The following is a 22,568-nucleotide window of genomic DNA, read 5'->3' as shown; positions in this document are numbered from 1 at the left end:
GTCAGGAAAGAAGACCAGCAACAAAAAGTCACCACAAGGAAAATACATAAAGGTACACAAGGTGACAAAGAACAGTTCGAACGAACAGAAGTCAGATTCAGACGCCAGCAGTAATGAACTGGGTAGCTTAAGAGTACACAACGTTGGTAAGGATGCAGATCTCCAGACAATTTGGGTCACTCTTCAGATAGCAGGAGTCCAAGTAAAGATGGAATTGGACACTGGATCGGCATTGACGGTCATGAATAAGAAAGATTACAAAAGGTTATTCCAACATATTCCCCTACGGGATATGGAGATTATATTGAAAACATACACGGGGCAAAGAATGTACCCCATCGGAAAGATAGAGGTAAAAGTGGTCCACAAGGGCAAAGAAAGCCAAGTAATGGACTTATATGTGCTACCTGAAGGAGGTCCACCACTACTGGGACGGGAGTGGATTAGGAAAATGAATATGGACTGGCACTCCTTAAAGGCACTAACGGTAGATTCCGGGGAAACAGATGTCAAACCTAAACGATTGTCCAGAATATTGGATGATGCTAAAGAGGTGTTCCAGCAGGGACTGGGAACACTGAGAGGAATTACGGCAAACATCAAGATTGATGAACATGCACACCCAAAATTTTTCAAAGCCAGACCGGTACCCTATGCAATACAACCTGCTGTAGAAGCGGAACTGGAAGCGCTAGAACGTTCAGGTGTACTGTCTAAGGTAGATTGGAGTGAGTGGGCTATGCCCATTGTTCCCGTTATGAAACGTCCTTCGAGCAACAAGCCAGGAGAACCAGGGAAGGTTCGCATCTGTGGAGACTTCAAGATCACCGTTAATCCGGTGCTTCACACGGTGCAGTATCCGCTTCCGCGGATTGAGGATATTTTTGCTTCGTTGTCTGGCGGGAAACACTTCACCAAGATAGACCTGGCGCAGGCGTACTTGCAGATGGAGGTTGAAGAAGAGTCACGCCAGTACCTCACGATCAACACGCATAGAGGTTTGTACCGGTATAATAGGCTGGTTTTTGGAGTGGCATCGGCTCCAGCAATTTGGCAGAGGGCCATGGAGCAGGTATTACAGGGAATTCCAGGTACACAATGTTACCTGGACGATATTCTGATTACAGGAGATGGTGATGAAGAACACCTCGCAAACTTGGAACTGGTGCTCAACAGGCTGAAAGAGTATGGACTTCGAGTTAATCGGCAGAAATGTGAGTTCTTTCAGAAGCGGATCTCATACTGTGGTCATGTCATTGACCGGGAGGGGCTTCATAAGTCTCCTGACAAGATAGAGGCAGTTGTAAAGGCTCCCGCTCCGGATAATGTCTCTCAGTTGAGGTCGTTTCTAGGATTGATTAACTATTACCATAAGTTTCTACCGAATCTATCCACGGTACTGCACCCGCTGAACGCTCTTTTACAGAAGGGGGTACCATGGGAATGGAGCGAAAACTGTAAGAAGGCATTTCGCAAAAGCAAAGAATTGATCACCTCAGAGGAAGTGTTGGCTCACTTCAACCCGACACTGCCTATTCGGTTGGCTTGTGATGCTTCTCCATATGGTATTGGGGCAGTACTCTCACACAAGTTGCCAAATGGCACGGAAAGGCCAGTCGCGTTTGCATCCAGATCATTGACCTCCGCTGAGCGCAACTATGCGCAGATCGATAGGGAGGCTCTCAGCCTTGTATGGGGAGTGAAGAAGTTTAATCATTACCTGCAGGGCCAAAAATTCACACTTCTGACAGACCATCAGCCGTTGGTATCCATTTTTAACCCTAAGAAGGGTGTTTCGGTGATGACAGCACAGAGACTCCAGAGATGGTCCCTTTTCCTAGGGGCATATCAAATAGAATTCAAAGGTACAAAGCAGCATGGCAATGCTGATGGGCTGTCGCGCCTGCCACTACCTGAAGAAGAAGAAATGACGAAAGTTGACCCTGTTGAGTTATTTCATTCGACCATCATCGAGTGTTTACCAGTCACCAATGCAAGTATTGAAAGAGAAACCAGGAACGACCCGACACTGTCCCGAGTCTACGAGGTGACAGTGAAGGGATGGCCAACACATGGTGATCCTCTGTTACCGGCATTCTCGGCAAGGCGAGACCAGCTGTCCGTCTGCCATGGTACTTTGATGTACGGGACAAGAGTGATTATTCCTCCCAAGTTAAGGGAAAGAGTTCTAAAGGAACTGCATGAAGGTCATCTGGGGGGAGTTAAGATGAAAAGTCTTGCTAGGGCTTATGTATGGTGGCCGGGTATTGACCAACAGATAGAGGAGTTGACGAAAAGCTGCGCTGGGTGCCAAAAAGTGCAAAATGCACCTCCGATCGCACCGCTACACCCATGGGAATGGCCTTCAGCCCCATGGCAACGCGTACATATTGACTTTGCTGGTCCATTCATGGACTCCATGTTCCTAATTGCGGTGGACGCACATTCCAAATGGCCAGAAGTGATCAAGATGAATACCACTACTTCAGAAAAGACAATTGCGGTGTTAAGAACAAGGAACGGATTGCCAGAACAGATATGTTCGGACAACGGACCACAGTTCGTGTCGGAAGAATTCCAAAAATTCTTAAAGAAGAATGGGGTGAAACATTATACCTCTGCCCCATATCATCCGGCGACAAACGGGTTGGCCGAGAGATTTGTCCAAACATTCAAAAAGGCAATAAAGGCCATGAACGATGATCAGATTCCGCTACAACACAAGGTGGACAATTTCCTAATGGCATATCAAAACGCCGCTCATGCAGTAACTAACCAAAGTCCTGCCATGATGTTTTATAACAGGAGGTTGCGGTCCAGGTTGGACTTGTTAAAACCAAATGTGCGGAGGGAAGTGGAAAACAAACAGTTCCGGCATATTAATAACAAGACCACTCGAAGTTTCGACGTAGGACAACCAGTGTTGGCAAGGGACTATGGAAACGAAAAATGGCAGTCCGGAACAATTCGGGCCAGACAAGGACCTCTGATGTACACAGTAGATATTGGTAACAATGTGATAAGGCGTCATGCGGATCAACTGGTAGAATCGAGAGCAAGGGTCGAACCCATGGTTGCGACAGAGACAACTGTGGAAGACGTTAATGAACCTGAAGCATCTACCTCGGCAGGGAATGTACCTGATGATGACGTCCAATACATAGGAAACCAACTAGAGGAGTCACCTCAGCAACAAGAATCAGAGACCACTGAAAGGCGTTATCCAACCCGAATCAGAAGGCCTCCTGAGAGACTGAACCTTTGAACTGTTTATACCTGAAGTTATATATGTATATATGTTATTATGTTATGTTAAATGGGGATATGACTGTTAAGCTAAAAAGGGAGGATTGTGGTGTATGTAACCTGTTCCACCTGAAGAGAACTTAAGCCTGTTCCACCTTGAGATGTACTACTTTCTCTGGCTGCTGTATACGTAATACCGGTGGTGACCACCGGTATATAAGTACTGTGTAGTGATATTGCTGTTAGTATAGCCCTGACCTCCAACTAGTAAAGACCTGTTGAAACGTTATTCTTGTAGTCTGTGTCAGTAATTAATCTTAAATACAACTAGAACACACAGACTTAACAGCCAGCAGTTCTCCTACCTCAACATGTCTGAGGAGCAGTGTATTCGGAGGCTTCGATTCAGCAGGGAGGTGGTCACTGAGCTCTGCCACCTGCTTCAGACAGATCTGCAGCCTCAGCTGAGGAGCAGGATGTCTCTGTCGGTGGCAGTGAAGGTGACAGTAGCTCTCAACTTCTATGCCACCGGCTCCTTCCAATCCGCTACTGGGGACATTGCCAATGTCTCCCAGTTTGCGGTGCATTGCTGCATCCGCCAAGTCACGAATGCCCTCTTCAAAAGGAGACATCAGTACATTTCCTTCCCCATGACCCTGGACAAGCAGTAAGAGCGCGCAATGGGATTTGCAAGAATAGCGGGCTTCCCCATGGTCCAGAGCGCCATTGACTGCAAGCATGTGGCTTTGCGGACGCCTCAAGAGAATACCGAGGATTACCGCAACGGGAAGGGGTTCCATTCGTTGAATGTGCAGTTGGTGTGTGACCACAGACAGCTGATACTAGCTGTCAAGGCCCGCTTTCCAGGCAGCAGCCACGACGCCTTCATCCTGCGCCAGACTTCTGTGGCAGACCTTTTCGAAGCCCTGGCTCACCCAGGAGGCTGGCTTCTCGGGGACAAGGGCTATCCTTTGTGCACCTGGCTGATGACCCCGCTCCGTGCGCCCAGCACCCCTGCTGAAGAACGATACAATGACAGCCATCAAGCAACCAGGAACATCATTGAGCACACAATCGGCGTGCTAAAGCAACGGTTCCGCTGTTTGGACCATTCCGGGGGAGCCCGTCAGTACTCGCCTGAGCGAGTCTCCCATTTTGTTGGAGTGTGCTGCATGACCTGGCTGTCCTCAGGACTCAGCCACTGCCAGCAAACATTGGAGCACCACCAGAGGAGGAGGAGGAGGAGCACCAAGACGGGAGGGAGGCACAAAGTGCAAGGGCCGTCCGTCAGTGGCTTATTGCAAGTCGGTTCTAGGCCCCCTCTGAGGGAATGGCTTGTGCCATTGAAAGAACATGAATGGAACGGTTCTGCAAACCCTGAGCCGGTCAAGGCAACAAATAGTTCAAAGAGCAAACATACACAATCTGAATAAAGACAATTATTTATTTAACAAACTGTGTGCCCTTCCCGCATGACAAAGAAATACAGAGAAACCCCCCAAAAAAGTCAAACACATAACTGGCTCTCACAACCTGGAGACAATGAACAAAAGAGTTAACCAAAAATAACCATGATCCTCGGCCTTCACTAAAAAAATTAACAGCATTTTGCCACACCTCCTACTTTTTGGCCTGCGAGGGTGATCTTCTTCGCTTGCGAGATTGGCCCCTTCCCACCCTGCAGCTCCTCCGCAATGGGACCCCAGTGGCTGCAGCAAGGCTGGGGGATGGCTGTTGAGTGTCAGAAACTGAGACTGCAGATGCCCTTGAGGTACGGCCTGGACCAGCTCTGGGCCTGGAGGGCCCGGCTGCTGACTGCTCCAACTCTGCATGGGCGGCAGCAGTCTGTCCTTCGAGTGGTGGCAGCTGCAGTGGAGGAGTGACAGTGTTGGCAGCAGGAATACTGCCATCCTGACAGAGGACAGGCACTCCCTGGTCGGACGACACACTGGCACTCCCACGGGGCAGCACTGCAGCATGCGGAGCAATCTGCTGAAGCACAGACTGCTGGCCTTCTGCGGCGTGGCGAGGGCCCCGGCGATTCATGCCCGATGCAGGGAGGGTGGCAGCAGTCAGTGCTCGTGTGGCCTCAATCTGCGTCTGCATCAAACCAGCCACTGACTGCATTGCACCACCAAGCAGTTGCGTGGAAGCCACCTGTGCTGCACCGAAGTCCTGCAGACTCCTTGCCAGTGCTGCACCGAAGTCCTGGACATTCCTTGCCAGTGACTCTATGGAGTCGGGCATCCTTGCCACTGCAGCCATGAGCTCAGTGTGCCTGTGCTCCGCCTGGGCGCCCATTTCAGCGAGGAGCCGCACCTCTTCTGCGCTCACTGTAGCAGGACTGGAGGACAGACTCTCCCTCCGGAGAGAAGGCCGCCGAGCTTCCCTAACCCTCCCGCATTGCTGCAGCCTGCTGGGCCCTGGAGCTTCACCCTCCTCAGACCCTTCCCCCCTGCTCCCCTCCAGGGAAGACGTGTCCCCATTATGGCCATGGGCTGCCTCGGCTGAGGGTGGCACTGATGGTCCGGCTTCCTCTTCATCCTCGCCTTCAGAATCACTCACAGTGGCAGCTTGAGGGCCCACCTCCTCACCTGGTGATTCACCATCTGAAAGCAAGGAGGTACAAGAGTTGCTTTAGCGTGAGGACAGGGCAGCAGCGAGGGAGGCATGAGTGCTGCAATGCACTGTATTGGTTCGATAGTGGCAAAGGATGCTGGTGTGAGGCACAAGTGGAAGGAGAGAGGTCAAAAAGGTGATGACCTTACTATTGCTGTCCAGAATGGGGTTGGCATCTCCAGTGGCAACGGGGCCAATCATCCGGCCTGCCATAATCCGCTCCACTCGCTGCTCCAGATCGCCGAGGTCTTTAAGGTGAGGCCGGCCTCCCCCGGTCCATTGCTGCTGCCTTCTGTTATGGGCCAGCTTGCCCTGCAAGAGAAAGGACGGGCTCTGAGTACAGTGTGAAGCCCTGATCTTGGCTGCACTGCCTCCCATGGTGGAATAGCCCTTACAGTGTGAAGCCCTGATCTTGGCTGCACTGCCTCCCATGGTGGAATAGCCCTTACAGTGTGAAGCCCTGATCTTGGCTGCACTGTCTCCCATGGTGGAATAGCCCTTACAGTGTGTAAAGTGGTGAATGTGCATGTGAGTTTCATGAAAGGCCCATAGGTGTTGGATGAGGGCTGGGCATTGGGGCTTTCAGGACCCTTTGGCCATAAAGTGAGGTGCACATGCAGGGATGAAGAGGATACTGAAAAGGGCACTCACCCTGACAACCCGAGTGAGGTTGTTGAACTTCTTCCTGCATTGCGCAGGGGTCCTAGGTACCATGCTGCTGGAGGTCACTGTGTGCCACCTCCCTCCAAGCTTTTCGATATTCGTTGGGCAGCGGCCTCCTGCCACTGTCCGGAAACAGGATAGATCGCCTGCGCTCCACTGCACCAACCAGAACCTTCAGGGCCCCCTCACTGAACCGCTGTGCTCGCTCCCTGGCCCTCTCCATGGTCCTAGGCATTAGAATGTGGCAGCAGGTCTGTCCAGGCCGAGAATCAGGGCTCCAATGTGCAGGGCGTGGCTGCAGTCCAAATCAAGCCTCCCCCTTTAAGAGCTGACCGGCGCCAGTGTGTCTGCCTGCAATCGCTAACTGGCCGCACCTGCGCTGCGCCCGCCCTCGGTGGTAGCGCCTCGCTTCTCCGGCTTAGCGCCTTAGGACAGTCGTGCAGCGCCTGCCTTAGCGCTCCAAGCCCCTCTTGGGGCGAAGCAGGTCAATTTCGCTGAAGGTGGCGATAATTTGCGCCGGGCGCTAAATTTAGTGCCCGCTCGACTATAACACCCCAAACGTGGCGACACTGAATTTCTAGGCCTTGTAGTTCTGAATTAATTTTTGCCAGTGAGAGGCTTCTTGAGCTGCAAGAGACTGATTGGGTGAGATGCGATAATGAGTTTTGTGCTGAGGGAGAGTGGGCTTGTACTTGCAAGCTAAGTGAGAATTAATTAATTCTAATAAATTAAGTGCAGAGCAGCACTGAAGTTAGAATAGAAATGGTGACATCAGGAGCTAGATCAATGATGTGTGCTGCATGTATAATGTGGAACATCCCAGACCTGTAAAGAATCCAGGGGCAATACACATGCATGAAGTGTTGGAAGGCTGTGCCCTTCATGAAGAGGATTGCTAGGTTTGGGGACCAGCTGGCTCTGCTCTGCAACATCTGTGAAGAGGCAATGTTTCTGGAAGATATGTGGAGTAAGGGAAGGCAGGGTTACTCACTGCAGGAAATGGGTTTGGCTTGTCCACTAGGTATCCACACATTGCATAAAGGATGGATTATAAACAGTGTGACTAGAAGTAAAGGGCATGCTTCAAAGATTGGTATATTAGCGATAAATAGAGAAGTGAGAGTAAAAATTAGGTTTTTAAAAAAAAGAGACTTATGATAAATAAAGGGGAATACTACAAAAAAAAGTTGCAAAGTATTAAAAGTATAGAAGATATTCAAAAGGGAGATTAAGAAGGCTAAAGGGTGAGTATGGAAGAAGATGGCAGTCCACATAAAGGGAAATAAGATGGACTTCTAAAAGCACATAATAGACAGTTAAAGGAGGGGTAGGGCTACTTATTGAAAATGATCATAGATGGTGTTGTCAAAGATAGAGATCTGGGGTTGGCAGGACCTCTCGAGATGATAACGTTGAGAGTGTGACCATGGACGAGTTTATGTAGAGGGTGAAGATGAGTGAGGACAGGAGTACAGATAAATCAGAGGAGAGGAGGCTGGTGGAATTTAGAAGAAGATTAAAATCATCAAAGATGAGAATAGTTTGGGGCAGAGGCAAAGTAAGGAGGGGAAGGAAGAGATTTCAGCCACAAAATAGCCAAGTGATTTGGGAGTGTGGTAGACAAGAAGATTTTAAAAGGAGAAATGGGAATGGTGTACAGGGTGAGGTGCTTAAAGGAGAAAGTGCCAGTGGCGTAAGGGGACATGTCAAGGTGCCTTTGCCATGACAGCAACAGGGCAAGTGATACAGTGGAATGTAAAGTCAGGTGGGGTGGCATCAGTGAGGGAGAAGGAGTCACAATCTGTCAGCCAGGTTTTTGTAAGGCTCAGGATATCAACGGATTCATCTAAGGTGGGGACATGCATAATAAGAGCCTTATTTACAAGGAAGTGGACATTTTGAAGGGGAACGCAGATTAGATAGTTAGTAGGAGACCTGCAGAGGAGGTCAGGCAGGTGGGGCTCAGGCAGTAGCTGAGGGGATAAGAATGGGGAGGAAATTAGAGAGGTTTGTTCTCAGAGCGGCAGATGGATGAGCTTTGCACTGAGTTGGGGAATGGATTACTGCTTTGGGAGAGCCAGTGTCAAGAGCGATGACTGCAATGCAGGATGTCAAGAGCAGAGACAATGGAAGGCATGGGCCCATCCAGGAGAAAGAAAAAGAAAGAACTTGCAGTCCTATTGAAGTGTAGACTAGCTGGAGTGCCCGGCGGTGCCGAGGGTTTTTTGAGGGCATGTTGTTGGAAGAGAGAGAGAGAGAAAGTTGGAAGAGAGAGAGAGAGAGAGACTGGGGGGGAGGAGAGAGAGACGGGGGGGGGGGAGAGAGAGAGAGAGACTGGGGGGGAGAGAGAGAGAGACTGGGGGGGAGAGAGAGAGAGACTGGGGGAGAGAGAGAGAGAGAGAGAGTGGGGGGAAGAGAGAGAGAGAGAGAGAGGGAGGAAGAGAGAGAGACAGAGAGAGAGGGAGAGAGAGACGGAGAGACAGAGGGAGAGAGAGACAGAGAGGGCGAGAGAGAGAGAGAGTGGGGGGAAGAGAGAGAGAGAGAGAGAGTGGGGGGAAGAGAGAGAGACAGAGAGAGAGGGAGGAAGAGAGAGAGACGGAGAGACAGAGAGAGGGAGAGAGAGACAGAGAGGGCGAGAGAGACAGGGAGAGAGAGACAGAGACAGAGGGAAGGAGAGAGAGACAGAGGAAGGAGAGAAAGGGGAAAGGGATGGGAGAAAGGGGAAAGGGGTGGGGGAAAGGGCTGGGTGGGAGGGGGAAGGGAGGGGGGAATATGGGGGGAAGGGAAAGGGGGAGGGGGAGGGGAAGTGGGTGTGTGGGAGGGGGGAAAGGTGGGGTGGGAAGGGGGTGTGGGGGGGGAAAGGGGTGTGGGGGAGGAAAGGGGGTGTGGGGGAAGGAGGGGGGAAGGGGGGAAAGGGAGGGTGGGAGCTAGCAGACCCTCTCCCCTCTGCCAGTCTTGAGAGTTGCGCTGCCGGCGGCGGTCGGAGAAGGCTAGGCCCCGGGGCCTCGGCCACCCGCACTGACATGGCCCAGCTGAGCCCAGCGCCCCGGGCAGCCCGAGCTCCGCAGCTGCAGTTCGGCCGCAGGCCACAAAGCACCCGAGCCCAGCACCGGCGATGGCTCGGCGGAGCTCCGTACTGCCCCACCAGCCTTTACAAAGATGCCGGCGATCGCAGGCCGCTTGTTGAGCGGGTTGGGAGGTGCCTAGCTCGGGCGTGGCTGGGGAGGAGAGGCCGAGGCTTCGAGGCCTGCAGGCAGGGTAACCCTGGAAGGTTGCGGCGCCCGGCGGAGGTAGCGAGTCAAGAGGGAAAAAAAGGGTGAAAGGTAGGAAAATTAATGAGGTTAGAGAAAATATTTACAAATTAATTAACTTTTTTTAAAGACAACTTTTTTTTTGCTGGAAATCTAGATTTGAAAATAAACACGCAGAAAGTGGGAAAAATAAATGAATAGTTAGGAATCAAGATGGCGGCCACTCACCTCAGCTCAGAAGGATTAGGCCCGCCCATACACGCAATGAAACACCCCCCGTGACGCACCGATTGGTCAACCATCAGGTTAATCCCCTGTACGATTGGTCAACCATCACGTCACTCAACGCTAATGAGCGGAATGTTGCCGTCTTTTTAACCTTTTTTGTATACTGTCTGAACAATTTTTGTCTGACCAAAAAGTAAATATGCCTATTAGAGTCCCCTAATGATAAGCTTTCTTTTGATATAACATTTGTGTAGGTACGCTCTATAACTTTTGATTGTATAGCCGGACAGACAGACTGAAAGACAAACAGACAGAATGACAGAAAGACCATTTTATGTATACTAGCTGAAGTGCCCGGCGGTGCCGAGGGATTTTTGAGGGCATGTTGTTGTTGGAAGAGAGAGAGAGAGCGACTGGGGGGAAGAGAGAGAGCGACTGGGGGGAAGAGAGGGAGCGACTGGGGGGAAGAGAGAGAGCGACTGGGGGGAAGAGAGAGAGCGACTGGGGGGAAGAGAGAGAGCGACTGGGGGGAAGAGAGAGAGCGACTGGGGGGAAGAGAGAGAGCGACTGGGGGGGGAAGAGAGAGAGCGACGGGGGGGAGGGGAAGGGGGGAGGGGGGGTGGGAAGGGTGTGGGGGGGAAGGGTGGGGGAAGGGAGAAAGGGAGGGAGGGTGGAAGGGAGAAAGGGAGGGGGGAGAAAGGGAGGGGGGCGCCAGCAGACCCTCTCCCCTCTGCCGGCGATGGCTCCGCGGAGCTCCGTGCTGCCCCACGCACTGACATGGCCCAGCCGAGCGCAGCGCCACGGTCAGCCCAAGCCCCGCCTCCTGAGCCCCGCCCCACGCCCTCCCGAGCACCGTTGCTGGGGTAACCCTTCCCGCTCTCCTGAGCACCGGCCTCCCGGGCACCAGCCCCCCGCCCGAGCCGGCTTCAAGACGGCCGAGCGGGGAAGAGAGAGAGACGCCGCATCTCACCTGCTGGCTTCCCGCACTCTGTGCCTCGGACTTCTGTGTGTCGCCTGCTGCGCGCGCACCCTGTGCCTGTCCCGTGTCCCTCGCAGTCGATGCCGTTGCCCCGGGTAACGTGACAGGGGAGACTGGGGGAGGGGGGGGAGGAGCTTACCACAAGCCGTGGGACAATTACCTAGCTCGGGCGTGGCTGGGCAGGAGTGGCCCAGGCTTTGAGGCATTACAAAAACGGGGCAAGGTAAGAAAAAGAATCAGGTTAGAGAAAATATTTACAAATGAATTAACTTGTTTTTAAAAACAATTTAATAAAAGCAATTTTTTTTTGCTGGAAATGTAGATTCCCAGCCATAGGGCGTATAAAATAGCCAAAAAAAGCGCCAGAGCGGAAGATTGGGAACAGTTTAAGATAGAGCAAAGGAGGGCAAAGGGCATGATCAAGAGGGGCAAAATAGCTTACGAAAACAAGCTGGCGGAAAATATAAAAACTAACTCCAAAAGCTTTTATAAATATATCAAAAGGAAAAGACTGGTGAAAACCAAAGTTGGTCCATTGCAGTCAGATACGGGGGAATATATAATGGGAAATAAGGAAATGGCAGATCAACTAAATGCATACTTTGGGTCAGTCTTTACGAAGGAAGACACAAAAAACCTCCCTGGGATATCGGGAAAAATAGGGACATTGGCAAAGGAGGAACTGACGCAAATCAATATCTCTAAGGATATGGTGTTAAGGAAGCTAAAGGGATTGAAGGTGGACAAATCCCCAGGGCCTGATAACATGCATCCTAGGGTACTGAAGGAGGTGGCCCTAGAGATAGCGGATGCACTAAGGATGATTTTTCAGAATTCATTAGACTCGGGAACAGTGCCGATGGATTGGAGGGTAGCTAACGTTACCCCACTATTCAAAAAGGGGGGTAGGGAAAAAGCAGGTAATTACAGACCTGTAAGCCTTACATCAGTTGTGGGCAAAATGCTGGAGTCCATCATTAAGGATGAAATAGCGGAGCACTTAGCAAATGGGGACAGGATAGGACAGAGTCAACATGGATTTACAAAGGGTAAATCGTGCTTGACTAATCTATTGGAATTTTTTGAGGGAGTAACTGGTAGAATAGATGGGGGAGAGCCAGTAGATGTGGTGTACCTGGACTTCCAAAAGGCCTTCGATAAGGTCCCACATAAAAGATTAGCATGGAAAATTGAGGCTCATGGGATAAAGGGGAAAGTTTTGGCGTGGATAGGGAACTGGCTGTCAGATAGAAAACAGAGAGTTGGAATAAACGGCTCATTTTCTGAATGGCAGGCAGTAACAAGTGGGGTACCACAGGGATCTGTCCTGGGCCCCCAGCTGTTCACAATTTACATTAATGACCTGGATCAGGGAGTCGGATGCAGCATTTCCAAATTTGCAGACGACACTAAACTAGGAGGTGGGGTGGGCTCAGAGGAAGAGACCAGGAAGCTCCAGAGCGATTTGGACAGACTGGGCGATTGGGCGGATAAATGGCAGATGCACTATAATGTGGACAAGTGCGAAGTTATCCACCTTGGGTGCAGGAACGGGAGGGCAAATTATTATTTAAATGGCAATAGATTGGGAGAGGGGGAAGTACAGAGAGACCTGGGTGTTCTTGTACACCAGTCACTGAAGGCGAGCATGCAGGTGCAACAGGCGGTCAAGAAGGCAAACGGTATGCTGGCCTTCATAGCAAAAGGGTTAGAATACAGGAACAGGGATACCTTGCTGCAGCTGTACAGGGCACTGGTGAGACCACACCTCGAGTACTGTGTACAGTTTTGGTCGCCTCATCTGAGGAAGGATGTTCTTGCCATGGAGGGGGTGCAGCGGCGATTCACCAGGCTGATACCAGGAATGGCGGGAATGACCTATGAGGAGAGACTATGTAGTTTAGGGATGTACACACTGGAGTTTAGAAGATTGAGAGGGGACCTCATAGAAGTGTATAAAATTCTGACAGGTCTAGACAGACTGGATGCAGAAGGAATGTTTCCCTTGGCGGGTGAGAACAGAACTAGAGGACATAATTTAAGGATAAGGGCTAAACCATTTAGGACAGAGATGAGGGGGAATTTCTTCACTCAGAGAGTGGTGAACCTGTGGAACTCATTGCCACAGAGGGCAGTGTACGCCAGCTCATTAAATATATTTAAGAGGGAATTAGATATATTTCTACGGGCAAAAGGGGTTAAGGGTTACGGAGAGAAGGCGGGGACGGGATACTGAATTAAAGGATCAGCCATGATCTCATTAAATGGCGGAGCAGGCACGAAGGGCCGAATGGCCTACTCCTGCTCCTATCTTCTATGTATCTATGTATCTATGAAAAGAAACACGCAGAAAGTGGGAAAAAGAAATGAACAGTTTGGAATCAAGATGGCGGCCACGCACCTCGGTTCAGAAGGATAAGGTCTGCCCACACACGCACCGATTGGTCAACCGTCATGTCACTGAAGCGTAGGATTGGTCAATCGTCCTGTCAATCGACTGTAGGAGGGCCCGCCCGCACGTGCGATGAACCCGCCTCCGCGACGCAGCGATTGGTCGACCATCGGGTCGCTCGACTGTACGATTGGTCGACCTCGACATCACTCGATGCTAATGAGCGGATAGTGAGCGGAATTTTGAACGTTTTTTGGATACCACGGGCGCAATTTTTGTCTCACCGAAACGTAAAAATGCTTATGACCGTTCTGGAATCGTAAGCTTTCTTTTGATGTGACGCACGTGTAGGTACGCTCTATAACTTGAGAGTGTATAGCCAGACAGACAGACAGACGTACCGCTATTATAGATAGAATAAATACACAGTCAATTTGAGCACAGCAATATCTCACAAACAGCAATAAAATAGATGACCAGATAATCGTTTTTTTTTTTTTTTAAGTGATGTTGGTTGAAGGCTAAGTATGGGCCAGGACACTAGGAGAACTCCCCTATTCTTCTTCACATTGTGCCAGTGGATCTTTTATGTCCAAATGAGACAGGACATTGGTTTAATCTCTCAACACAGAAAGATGGCATCTCCAACAATAATGTGAGTTCCTGCCTCAATTAGCTCCTCCAATCTCAATCCTGAGGCAGGGGGGAAAGGTGAGTGTAGAAACCGGTGATTATGTTGAGGCATGAGGCAGCAGGGTGAGATATGGGAAATGATTGATAACAGGGACCAAATTGGAAAAGAGGATAGGTACCCATGGCAGGAAGTGAGGCAGTTGACAAGAATAACACGGAGCAAGAACTCAGTATCAGTCTGCAACAAAAATACATACACAATGAACATAGAGACGTGGCTAACGGTTACATTTGAAACTGTGGGTGACTTGTACATGAGTATACAAGTCTTTGTTAGTGTCATGACAGCTCAACAAGGACAACTGGTGATCAAAGGAATCTGGAACTGATTTTGGTCAAGCGAATCCAGGCTCAGTGGCAGAGAGAGAGAAAAATAATCCAGGGACTTGTGATGGTTAAAGAGTCTAAGCTTCAAAGCAGGTAAAGAAAATCTTAGGGGGAGAAATTCAGTATCGCCCCGTTTGGGGCGCAATTATCAGCCAGGCGCAAAGTTTAGCGCCTGGCACTAATTACGGCCTCCGACTGCAAACTTGGCTTCTATCGCCCCCCTGGAGGTGATTGGAGCACTAAATCAGGCGCTACACACCTCTCTTAAGGCGCTAACGCCGAGGAGCGAGGCGCTACCTCAGAGCGCTGGCGAAGCTCATGTGATGTCAGTCAGCAATGGAACACAGACACACTGGCGCCGGCCACTTCTTAAAGGGGAGGGTCAGTCTTGCTCTCCATCCACACCCTGCTCATTGCAGCCTTGAATCTCGGCCTGGAGAGACCTGTACATCAAATCTGCTGGAAAGAACAATGGAGAGGCCCAGGGAAAGAGCTCAGAGTGCAGCCCTCATCGTCTCTTCTAAATCGATGCAAGGAAGGTCATATCAAAATGAACCTGCAAAGTGCTGCTCAGTACCCAAAACTCCTTCACACAGCGTTGAATCTCTCCAGAAGTCTCTCTCTCAGAATGCGTGGTGCAAAAATGTCGCCGACAAAAAAAGGCAGGAAGCGGTCGCCTTTAAATAGCGCTCCCCCAGTCCCTTCCCAACTGCAAAACGTTCCCCTCAACCTGTCGTTGCTAGCGGCAGGCGGTAAGGCAGAGGGCACCACTCAATATCCGGTCTGGGGCGCTACCAGGGCGTTGCACGCTCGACTGACATCATGATCTGCGGGCACAGGAGATCGTGGCGGTAGTGTTTAGCGCTGCCGCAAAATGTCTGGTCAATTTTGTGAGCAGCGCAAACATTGCCGCACCCGGGCGCTAGTTGCTTTGCGCCCCATTAGCGCCCTCTTAAGGCGCTAATGGGAGACACAAAGCAACCTAATTTTTCCCCCTTAGGGTTGGGGGAAGGCAAGTAAGGTCTAGGGCCTGGTGGTGATCTTGAAAGGATTGGAACCTGGTGAAGAGCAAGAAACCCCAGAGCATGGCTGCCTGCCTTGTTTGCAGTCAAGGCCTGACAGACAGACTGGAGGTCTGGTTCCAGGCCTAGTTAGCAGGAGAAAATGCTGGAAAAACTCAGCAGGCCAGGCAACATCCGTGGAAATTAGAGTCGACGTTCCGGGTCAAACCCTTTTTCAAAACTGGAAAGGAAATGAAATAGATCGAAAGGCAGGGCTGGGGAGGGAACAAAAGAAGTGAATAGACATTAAGAGGTATTCAAAACGAGACGAGATGGTGATAGGACTAGTAAAGAGACAAAAGACGGCTCAGATTAGGTGTGAAATGTACTGGCAGAATGAGAGACAGCTGCCATGTAAAAAAAAAAGAGGAAGGGGGGGGTGGGGAGGGAAAACCCAAAACAAAGGGGTGGAAAAAAATATATAAGTAAAAATGTAATAGGGGCCGAGGTTATGATCTGAAATTGTTGAACTTGATATTGAGTCCGGAAGACTGCAAAGTGCCTAATCGGAAGATGAGGTGCTGTTCCTCAAGTTTACATTGAGCTTCCATGGAACAATACAAGAGGCCAAGGACGGTGAGGTCCGAGTAGGAATGGAGCGGTGAATTAAAATGACAGGTGACCGGAAGCTCGGGGTCACCCTTACGGACTGAACGGAGGTGTTCCGCAAAGCGGTCACCCAATCTGCGTTTGGTCTCCCCAATGTAGAGGAGACCACATTGTGAGCAGCGAATACAGTATATTACATGGCAGCTGTCTCTCATTCTGCCAGTACATTTCACACCTAATCTGAGCCGTCTTTTGTCTCTTGACTAGTCCTAGCACCATCTCGTCTCGTTTTGAATACCTCTTCATGTCTATTCACTTCTTTTGTTCCCTCCCCAGCCCTGCCTTCGATCTATTTCATTTCCTTTCCAGTTTTGAAAAAGGGTTTGACCCGAAACGTCGACTCTAATTTCTCTCCACGGATGTTGCCTGGCCTGCTGAGTTTTTCCGGCATTTCCTGTTGTTATTTCGGATTTCCAGCATCCGCAGTATTTTGCTATCGTACTAGTTAGCAGGGGGTTGGGGTCAGCCAGCTGGAGTACTGCATGCAGTTCTGGGGACTCCATTATAGGAAGGATATTAAACCCATTAAAAGGCTATGTTGAAGAAGGCACACCAGCGCCTCTACCCTCTACGGTGCCTGAGGAAATGCGGCATAAGCACACAGTGGCTTGTGAACTTTTACCGCGGCACCATAGAGAGCGTCCTGACGAGTGGTGTCAATGTGTGGTATGGTAACACCACTGCACAGAACAAGAAAGCCATCCAGAGAGTTGTGAATACGGCAGAAAAGATCATCGGGTGCGCACTTCCGCGTCCATCGAGGAGATCTTCCAGACCAGGTGCTGGAACAAGGCCCGCTCCATCATCCAGGACCCCAATCACCCTGGGCACAAACTGTTCTCCCTCCTGCGGTCCGGACGTCGGTACCGCAGCATCCGAACCAGGACCAGCAGGTTTAAGAACAGTTTCTATCCACCGGCAGTGCGCCTACTGAACTGCTAACCGCACTGCCCCATATATTATAGTTATATGTTTATGTAAATATATATATTATACTTATATTACCATATATTGATCATATTACATTACCATTATTTCCAGTGGTAATAGAGGCTTTTTTGCACTATTCATCATATCCTGCAACTTGGACTGTTATTGCTATACTTTCTGCTTATTTGCTTATTGTTTTTACTTATAATTGTTTTTATTTTTTGCTTTTATATTTATATGCTTGTATTGTGGGAGTGAGTGGGGAGTAAACATTCCATTGTACTAGTTACATATGGCAATAAAATGATCTTGAATCTTGAAGATATATTGAAATGATACCAGAAATGGGAGGTTAAAATTGTGAAGAGCAGCTTGCAAAATTGTTTTTTAATATCGCACTAGAACAAAGAAGCTTAAGGGGAGGCTTTAATAGACATTTCCAAAATTAAGACAGATTTTGAGAAGATAAATATTCCATTGATTAGCAAATTGGTAACAAGGAGGCACAGACTCAGGATTATGATTAGAAGAATAAAGGAGGAAGTTAGAAATGTTTTTTCAACACAGGTTATTAGAATATGGAATGCTTTACCATAAGTTGACTACTGAGGCAGAGACTATAACATTAATTAAAATGGAATTGGAAAGGTATTTGAAAGGGAAGACTATGAAAGGATACAGGGAGAGAACAGAGAAAGGTGATTAGAGCGTATAACTATAGTAGCACCAGCATAGGTACGATGGGCCAAATGGCCTCCTCCTGTGCTGTGCAGGATTCCATATAGCATTTAGTTGCACTGCATTTTATTTTGGCTGTGCCTATTGCGGTGGAGTGCGATTTACAGTATTACAAATGTTTCCTTATTCCTGTTTATTTTGTGTGTCCTAATTATCTCGCTTAGCTCAAATATTTAAAGTAGAAAAATATTATATGAATACACAATTTATGAGAACTAAGGGTTCTGATAAGGTATTGTAGAAAGGTTGAATATTCTCTCCAGATTCCTGGGGAATACCTGCATCCGGAGGCCCTGTCTGCGTAGACTCTCAGTAGAAAATCACCCTCCACATTTGGCACTAAGGTGGTCGGGATGATGACATAACGTCCTTTCTTCAGGTCTGTTCGCAGGAAAACACTTCGTGTGCCGATGTAAACTGACCCAGATACTTTCGTATACAAACTGTGCAATCTGTACTCTCGGTTGACTTCCACCTTAAAATGAAAACAGTGAGGTTCACAGCTGAAGAAAACTTTAAACATATTAGCTCTGTTTTATCTTCTTGCACCCCATAAGCCAAATCTCCCCTACTCCTTATCTGCTTTGTTTCCTCTCCCTTCCCATCCAGCTTGCTTCTGCCTTGTCACAGAGAGGTACTTGAGCTCTTGTTTCTCCAAACCCCACAGTAGAACAACTGAAGTCAGAGACTCTGAACAGTAGGGGATCAAGACTGACGGTCACCACTTTACAGGTCTATGTGCTGGTGCTTCAACCTGCTGTACTTGCAGGTTGAAAACACATTTCAACAGAAAAGCAAACATCTCACTTTGATCCAGGCAAATTGTTTACCGTGTTGAGCTGCTCAAATTCCAGGTCAAACCAAAGGTAAGAATTAGGAAGGTAGGGCAATAGAGTTATGAGACAAATCACCAGGAAAGGCTATTGAAGAGGACAAGTATGAATAAGTTTAAGTAAATTATTTCTGGAGAGAGAATGGATTGAGGGATGTTGTGAGATGGTGGGTATGCGTAGTTGATCTATGAAAAAAGGACAGACTTCTTTGGGTGCAATGGCCCTTTCCCTGTTCCTACAAATTCTTAGTTCTTCCCCTCCAATTGTTCAGTTGGTAAATGGTGTGGTTCTGTCATCCAGATTAGGCTCAATCCCTGGCCTCTGCTGCTTTTGTTGGTCTCAGATAGGGTAGTAGTAAGGGTGTTACCATTGACCCTAGCACTCTCAAGAAGAGGAAAGGATCCATTCGAGTTCTGGCTCCTGATCGCTATCTAATGACCACCCGATGGAAAGTAATGTGGACTTTGGGTAAGGACAGGATCAGACTCTTCTGTGATGCCTTTCACAGTCAAGCAGCCTGTTTAGGTTCACACATGAAGAATGGGTACTTGCGTGAGGTACTGGTTGGCACCTATGGAATTTTGTCCCTGCCATTTTGAAGAGGGGAAAGATGATTGGCCTTTTTAAAAAAAAAAAGAACCAATCTTAAATAAAAACAAATAAACCTTAATATTATGACCACCCACTGGGATTAATTTCACAATGCCTATTTATACAGGTTCAAGTAAATGATTCATTTTTGGAATGGTTGCTGTAGACAGGTCTCACAATGTGTGACGAGAGTTAATGTCATTTCTCTTGCCTTGAAGATATTGAAACCGATGACCAGATTCTCTCCTTTGCCTTCCTTCCTGTGAATGCGCTGGTCTCTCTGCTGCAGTGAAATAAGCACCTCATCCTCCTCCTTTGTCACATCAAACACATACTACGTAAAAGAGAAAGGAAAAGCCTTTTCAGTTTGTACTTGCATTCTAATCAATGGTGCCACCATTACTGCTGCCCCATGATCAGTTGACATGAAGTGTGCTCTTGCCTTAACAGGAGGCTGCAAAGATATAGACTTGTGCCTTCTGCAGGGTCAAGGGCATCGACTCGCCTGCAGCTACTGTCGGCTGCTTCATGTCTGAACCACTCTGAGAACAGTGGAAGGAGGAGAGTTTGAATGGCACTGGAAGCTAAATACCAAACAACTGATCCACTCTTGTGTACAAGTTACTGGCTGTCGATGGAATAGTGACATGACCGCTCCTGGATGATGTTGCTGCCACAGCCACGATGGGCCGAATGGCCTCAAACTGTGCTGTAAAAATCTCGGGCTGTGATTTTGACGGCGCTCAGCAGACGGGATGGGTGGCGGGTCAGCTGTGAAATTTTAAATGATTGACAGCGGGTTCCCGACCCACTGTCAAACCGCTCAAACTGGACTTTCTTGATATCGGGTCTGCCAGCGCTGAGCAGACCCGACAGGCAGCGAGCCAATTCAAATCATTAGTGGCTTGTTTACAGCCACTTAACAATGCTTTTTTTTCCCCAGCTTTTTGAATTTGACAGGTCGCCCACCAGTTTCCCGCTGTGCCTAGACCTCATCTGTGAAGCTGAGGCAGGAGGTCATTGGCCATTGAATCAGCTGAAGAGTTGACAGCTTCAAATGTCAAGTCAAAGCTCTCAGATGATTGAGAAATGTTTTCTTAACCACTAGCTTCTCTAAACTGTATTTCCATTACAGATTCACCATGCTGCAGGTCTTTACACAAGTCTCCATTTAGTCTGACTTCATTACCTCTCTCACCATTGACAGGTCGCTTCTGTCATCTCTACTTCAGCTGCTGTCTATTCCATCAGCATAGGTGCCCTTTATACTGTCTCACCTTGGTTCTCAGAATCTGACCATGATCAGCCCCAACATCAGCATCACCAGGCACACCAGCAGCACCAACAACCACACCAACCTTCTCCGCAATCACCTGATGCTGCACAGGACAGAGGGCATGGGCATTAGCACCCGACCACATTGCTGCCCGGGACGCCAGGGATGGCCTCACCATGGCCAAATTTACTTCACTTGACGCTGCAAACCCTGGCTGCCACATGATGCACCAGGTTGGCACCACCCCACACCACCAACATAAAGCATCCCTACAATGCCCAAGCCATTCCTTTCACACTCATCAGCATTTGGCGGGGGGGGGGAGGTACATTTATGCTTCACCATTCACTGCAACTCATTAAGCCACTTCCAAAGGTGCACACAAATCTGTCCAAGAATGCAAAGTGTTGAAAATAAAGATTTCAACTTCACATGAACATTGGCTAAAACACACAAGTGCCTACCCTTGTGTGTTGTTAGTTGGTATGATTGCACTAGGATGAGGGTGAGTGTGAGGGGTGGTTAGTGAGATGGGGAAGTGATAATGTAGACAGAGAGGGATGGGTGGAGATGCAAGGTAAGTTGGTGTAAGGATGTGCAGGAGTAGGATAGGGAAGGCAGAGTTATGGGGATGTGATGAGTGGCACAGCAGCATGACGTTGAGTGTGGTTTTGCAGTAATGTTTCATGATCTACTGAGATCATTGAAAGGTTTGTGCCACTGCAGCCAGGTACTCCTGATGACATCCCTGCTTGTGCCCTCCTGTGCAATGTGCAACCAGGCTGTTTTGGTCTCCTGGGGAGGTCTCTTCTGCCCATTGGAAGGGAAGAGAACCTCCCTGCGTGCTGTGACTCAGTCATGAGAGAGCCTGGGTGCAGCCGTGCACTTCTGTGTAGTGCTTGTCAGTGTTTGCAGCACCTCAATGCTGTAGAACACTGACAGCACAATTGTCAAATAAAATTTGCGCATGGTCCCTTTAAGGTAACCGGCTGATGATGCGTCATCAAATGACGTCATCAGACCCGCTTCCTTCAATTGGCTGGGAAACTCGCTGGGCGGGCTTAACAAGCCCTATCAGGGGAAGTCATCTCAGAGGCTGGGCTGGAGCCAGCAGCGAGGCCGCGACCCGCCACTGACGTCACCCGCCCTGGACCCGCCGAGGTAGGGAAAATCGCGGCCTTGGATTCTAACTAATCCTGTGGCTGTTTGGGTGACTGAAACAGCCACCCATGTGATTTATAATCTTCCTCCCTCATGCCTCCAAACAAAAATAATTCTGATTTGAAAACCTTGGAGGATTAAGAATACTTCGACATACAGAGATTTAAACTGGAGCGTGTCTAGTAGCAATGTGATTATTTTGTTACCATGTAATAATTACTGGAGCAGCGGTGTTACTGTCATTTGTCTAAGATGCGATAACCAGCTGTAGTTTTGAAGGCTGGGAATCAATGGTAAGGTCTGCAAATTACTTTGAACAGTTCGGCTTAACTTTCATTTGGGCTGTTTATGACGTTATCTGAACGCCTTGATTCAAGAGGCATCTCCGCACTTCTAGATAGGCTCAGTTCTTCATAGGTGAGCCCTGAAATGGTTTCCATAGCTGCCATATTGAGCTGGAGAAAACTAACCCGATAACAGATTGTGAGGTCTACTGCAATCACTGTGGCATAATTAGCACAGAATATAGAAACATAGAAGATAGGAGCAGGAGTAGGCCATTCGGCCCCTCGAGCCTGCTCCGCCATTCAATGAGATCATGACTGATTGTCCAAATTCAGTACCCTGTCCCTGCCTTCTCCCCATAACCCTTGATCCCTTTAGCCATAAGAAATATATCTAACTCCTTCTTGAATATATTTTATGAATTGGCCTCTACTGCCTTCTGTGGTAGAGAATTCCACAGGTTCACCACTCTCTGGGTGAAGAAATTCCTCCTCATCTCTGTCCTAAATGGCTTACCCCTTATCCTTAGACTGTGACCCCTGGTTCTGGACTCCCCGACCATCGGGAACATCCTTCCTGCATCTAGTCTGTCTAGTCCTGTTAGAATTTTATAAGTTTCAATGAGAATAATATTGCCATGTACTTTACAGGACAATAGAATATATATAGGGCAGCAGTTGAGCTAC

General features: G+C 48.9%; 1 protein-coding gene across 1 annotated transcript in view; it reads right to left on the bottom strand.

Moving 5' to 3' along the window:
• LOC147125255 (calpain-5-like) overlaps positions 1–22,568 on the bottom strand; it is a 209,402-nt gene that overhangs the window by 19,605 nt on the left and 167,229 nt on the right. Inside the window, exons 9-10 of the mRNA XM_085999981.1 lie at positions 19,372–19,494; positions 18,015–18,211 (exon numbers count right to left, since the gene is read on the bottom strand). Of these exons, the coding sequence (XP_085856107.1) occupies positions 18,015–18,211; positions 19,372–19,494 (320 nt within the window). The remainder of the gene's footprint in view (positions 1–18,014; positions 18,212–19,371; positions 19,495–22,568) is intronic.

Source organism: Somniosus microcephalus, chromosome 1 (assembly GCF_052327205.1).
Source record: "Somniosus microcephalus isolate GS21.2 chromosome 1, FLI_Smic_1.0, whole genome shotgun sequence".
NCBI classification, from domain to species: domain Eukaryota; kingdom Metazoa; phylum Chordata; class Chondrichthyes; order Squaliformes; family Somniosidae; genus Somniosus; species Somniosus microcephalus.
Note: the sequence above shows the minus strand (reverse complement) of the source record. Positions and strands in the feature narration are given on the sequence as shown.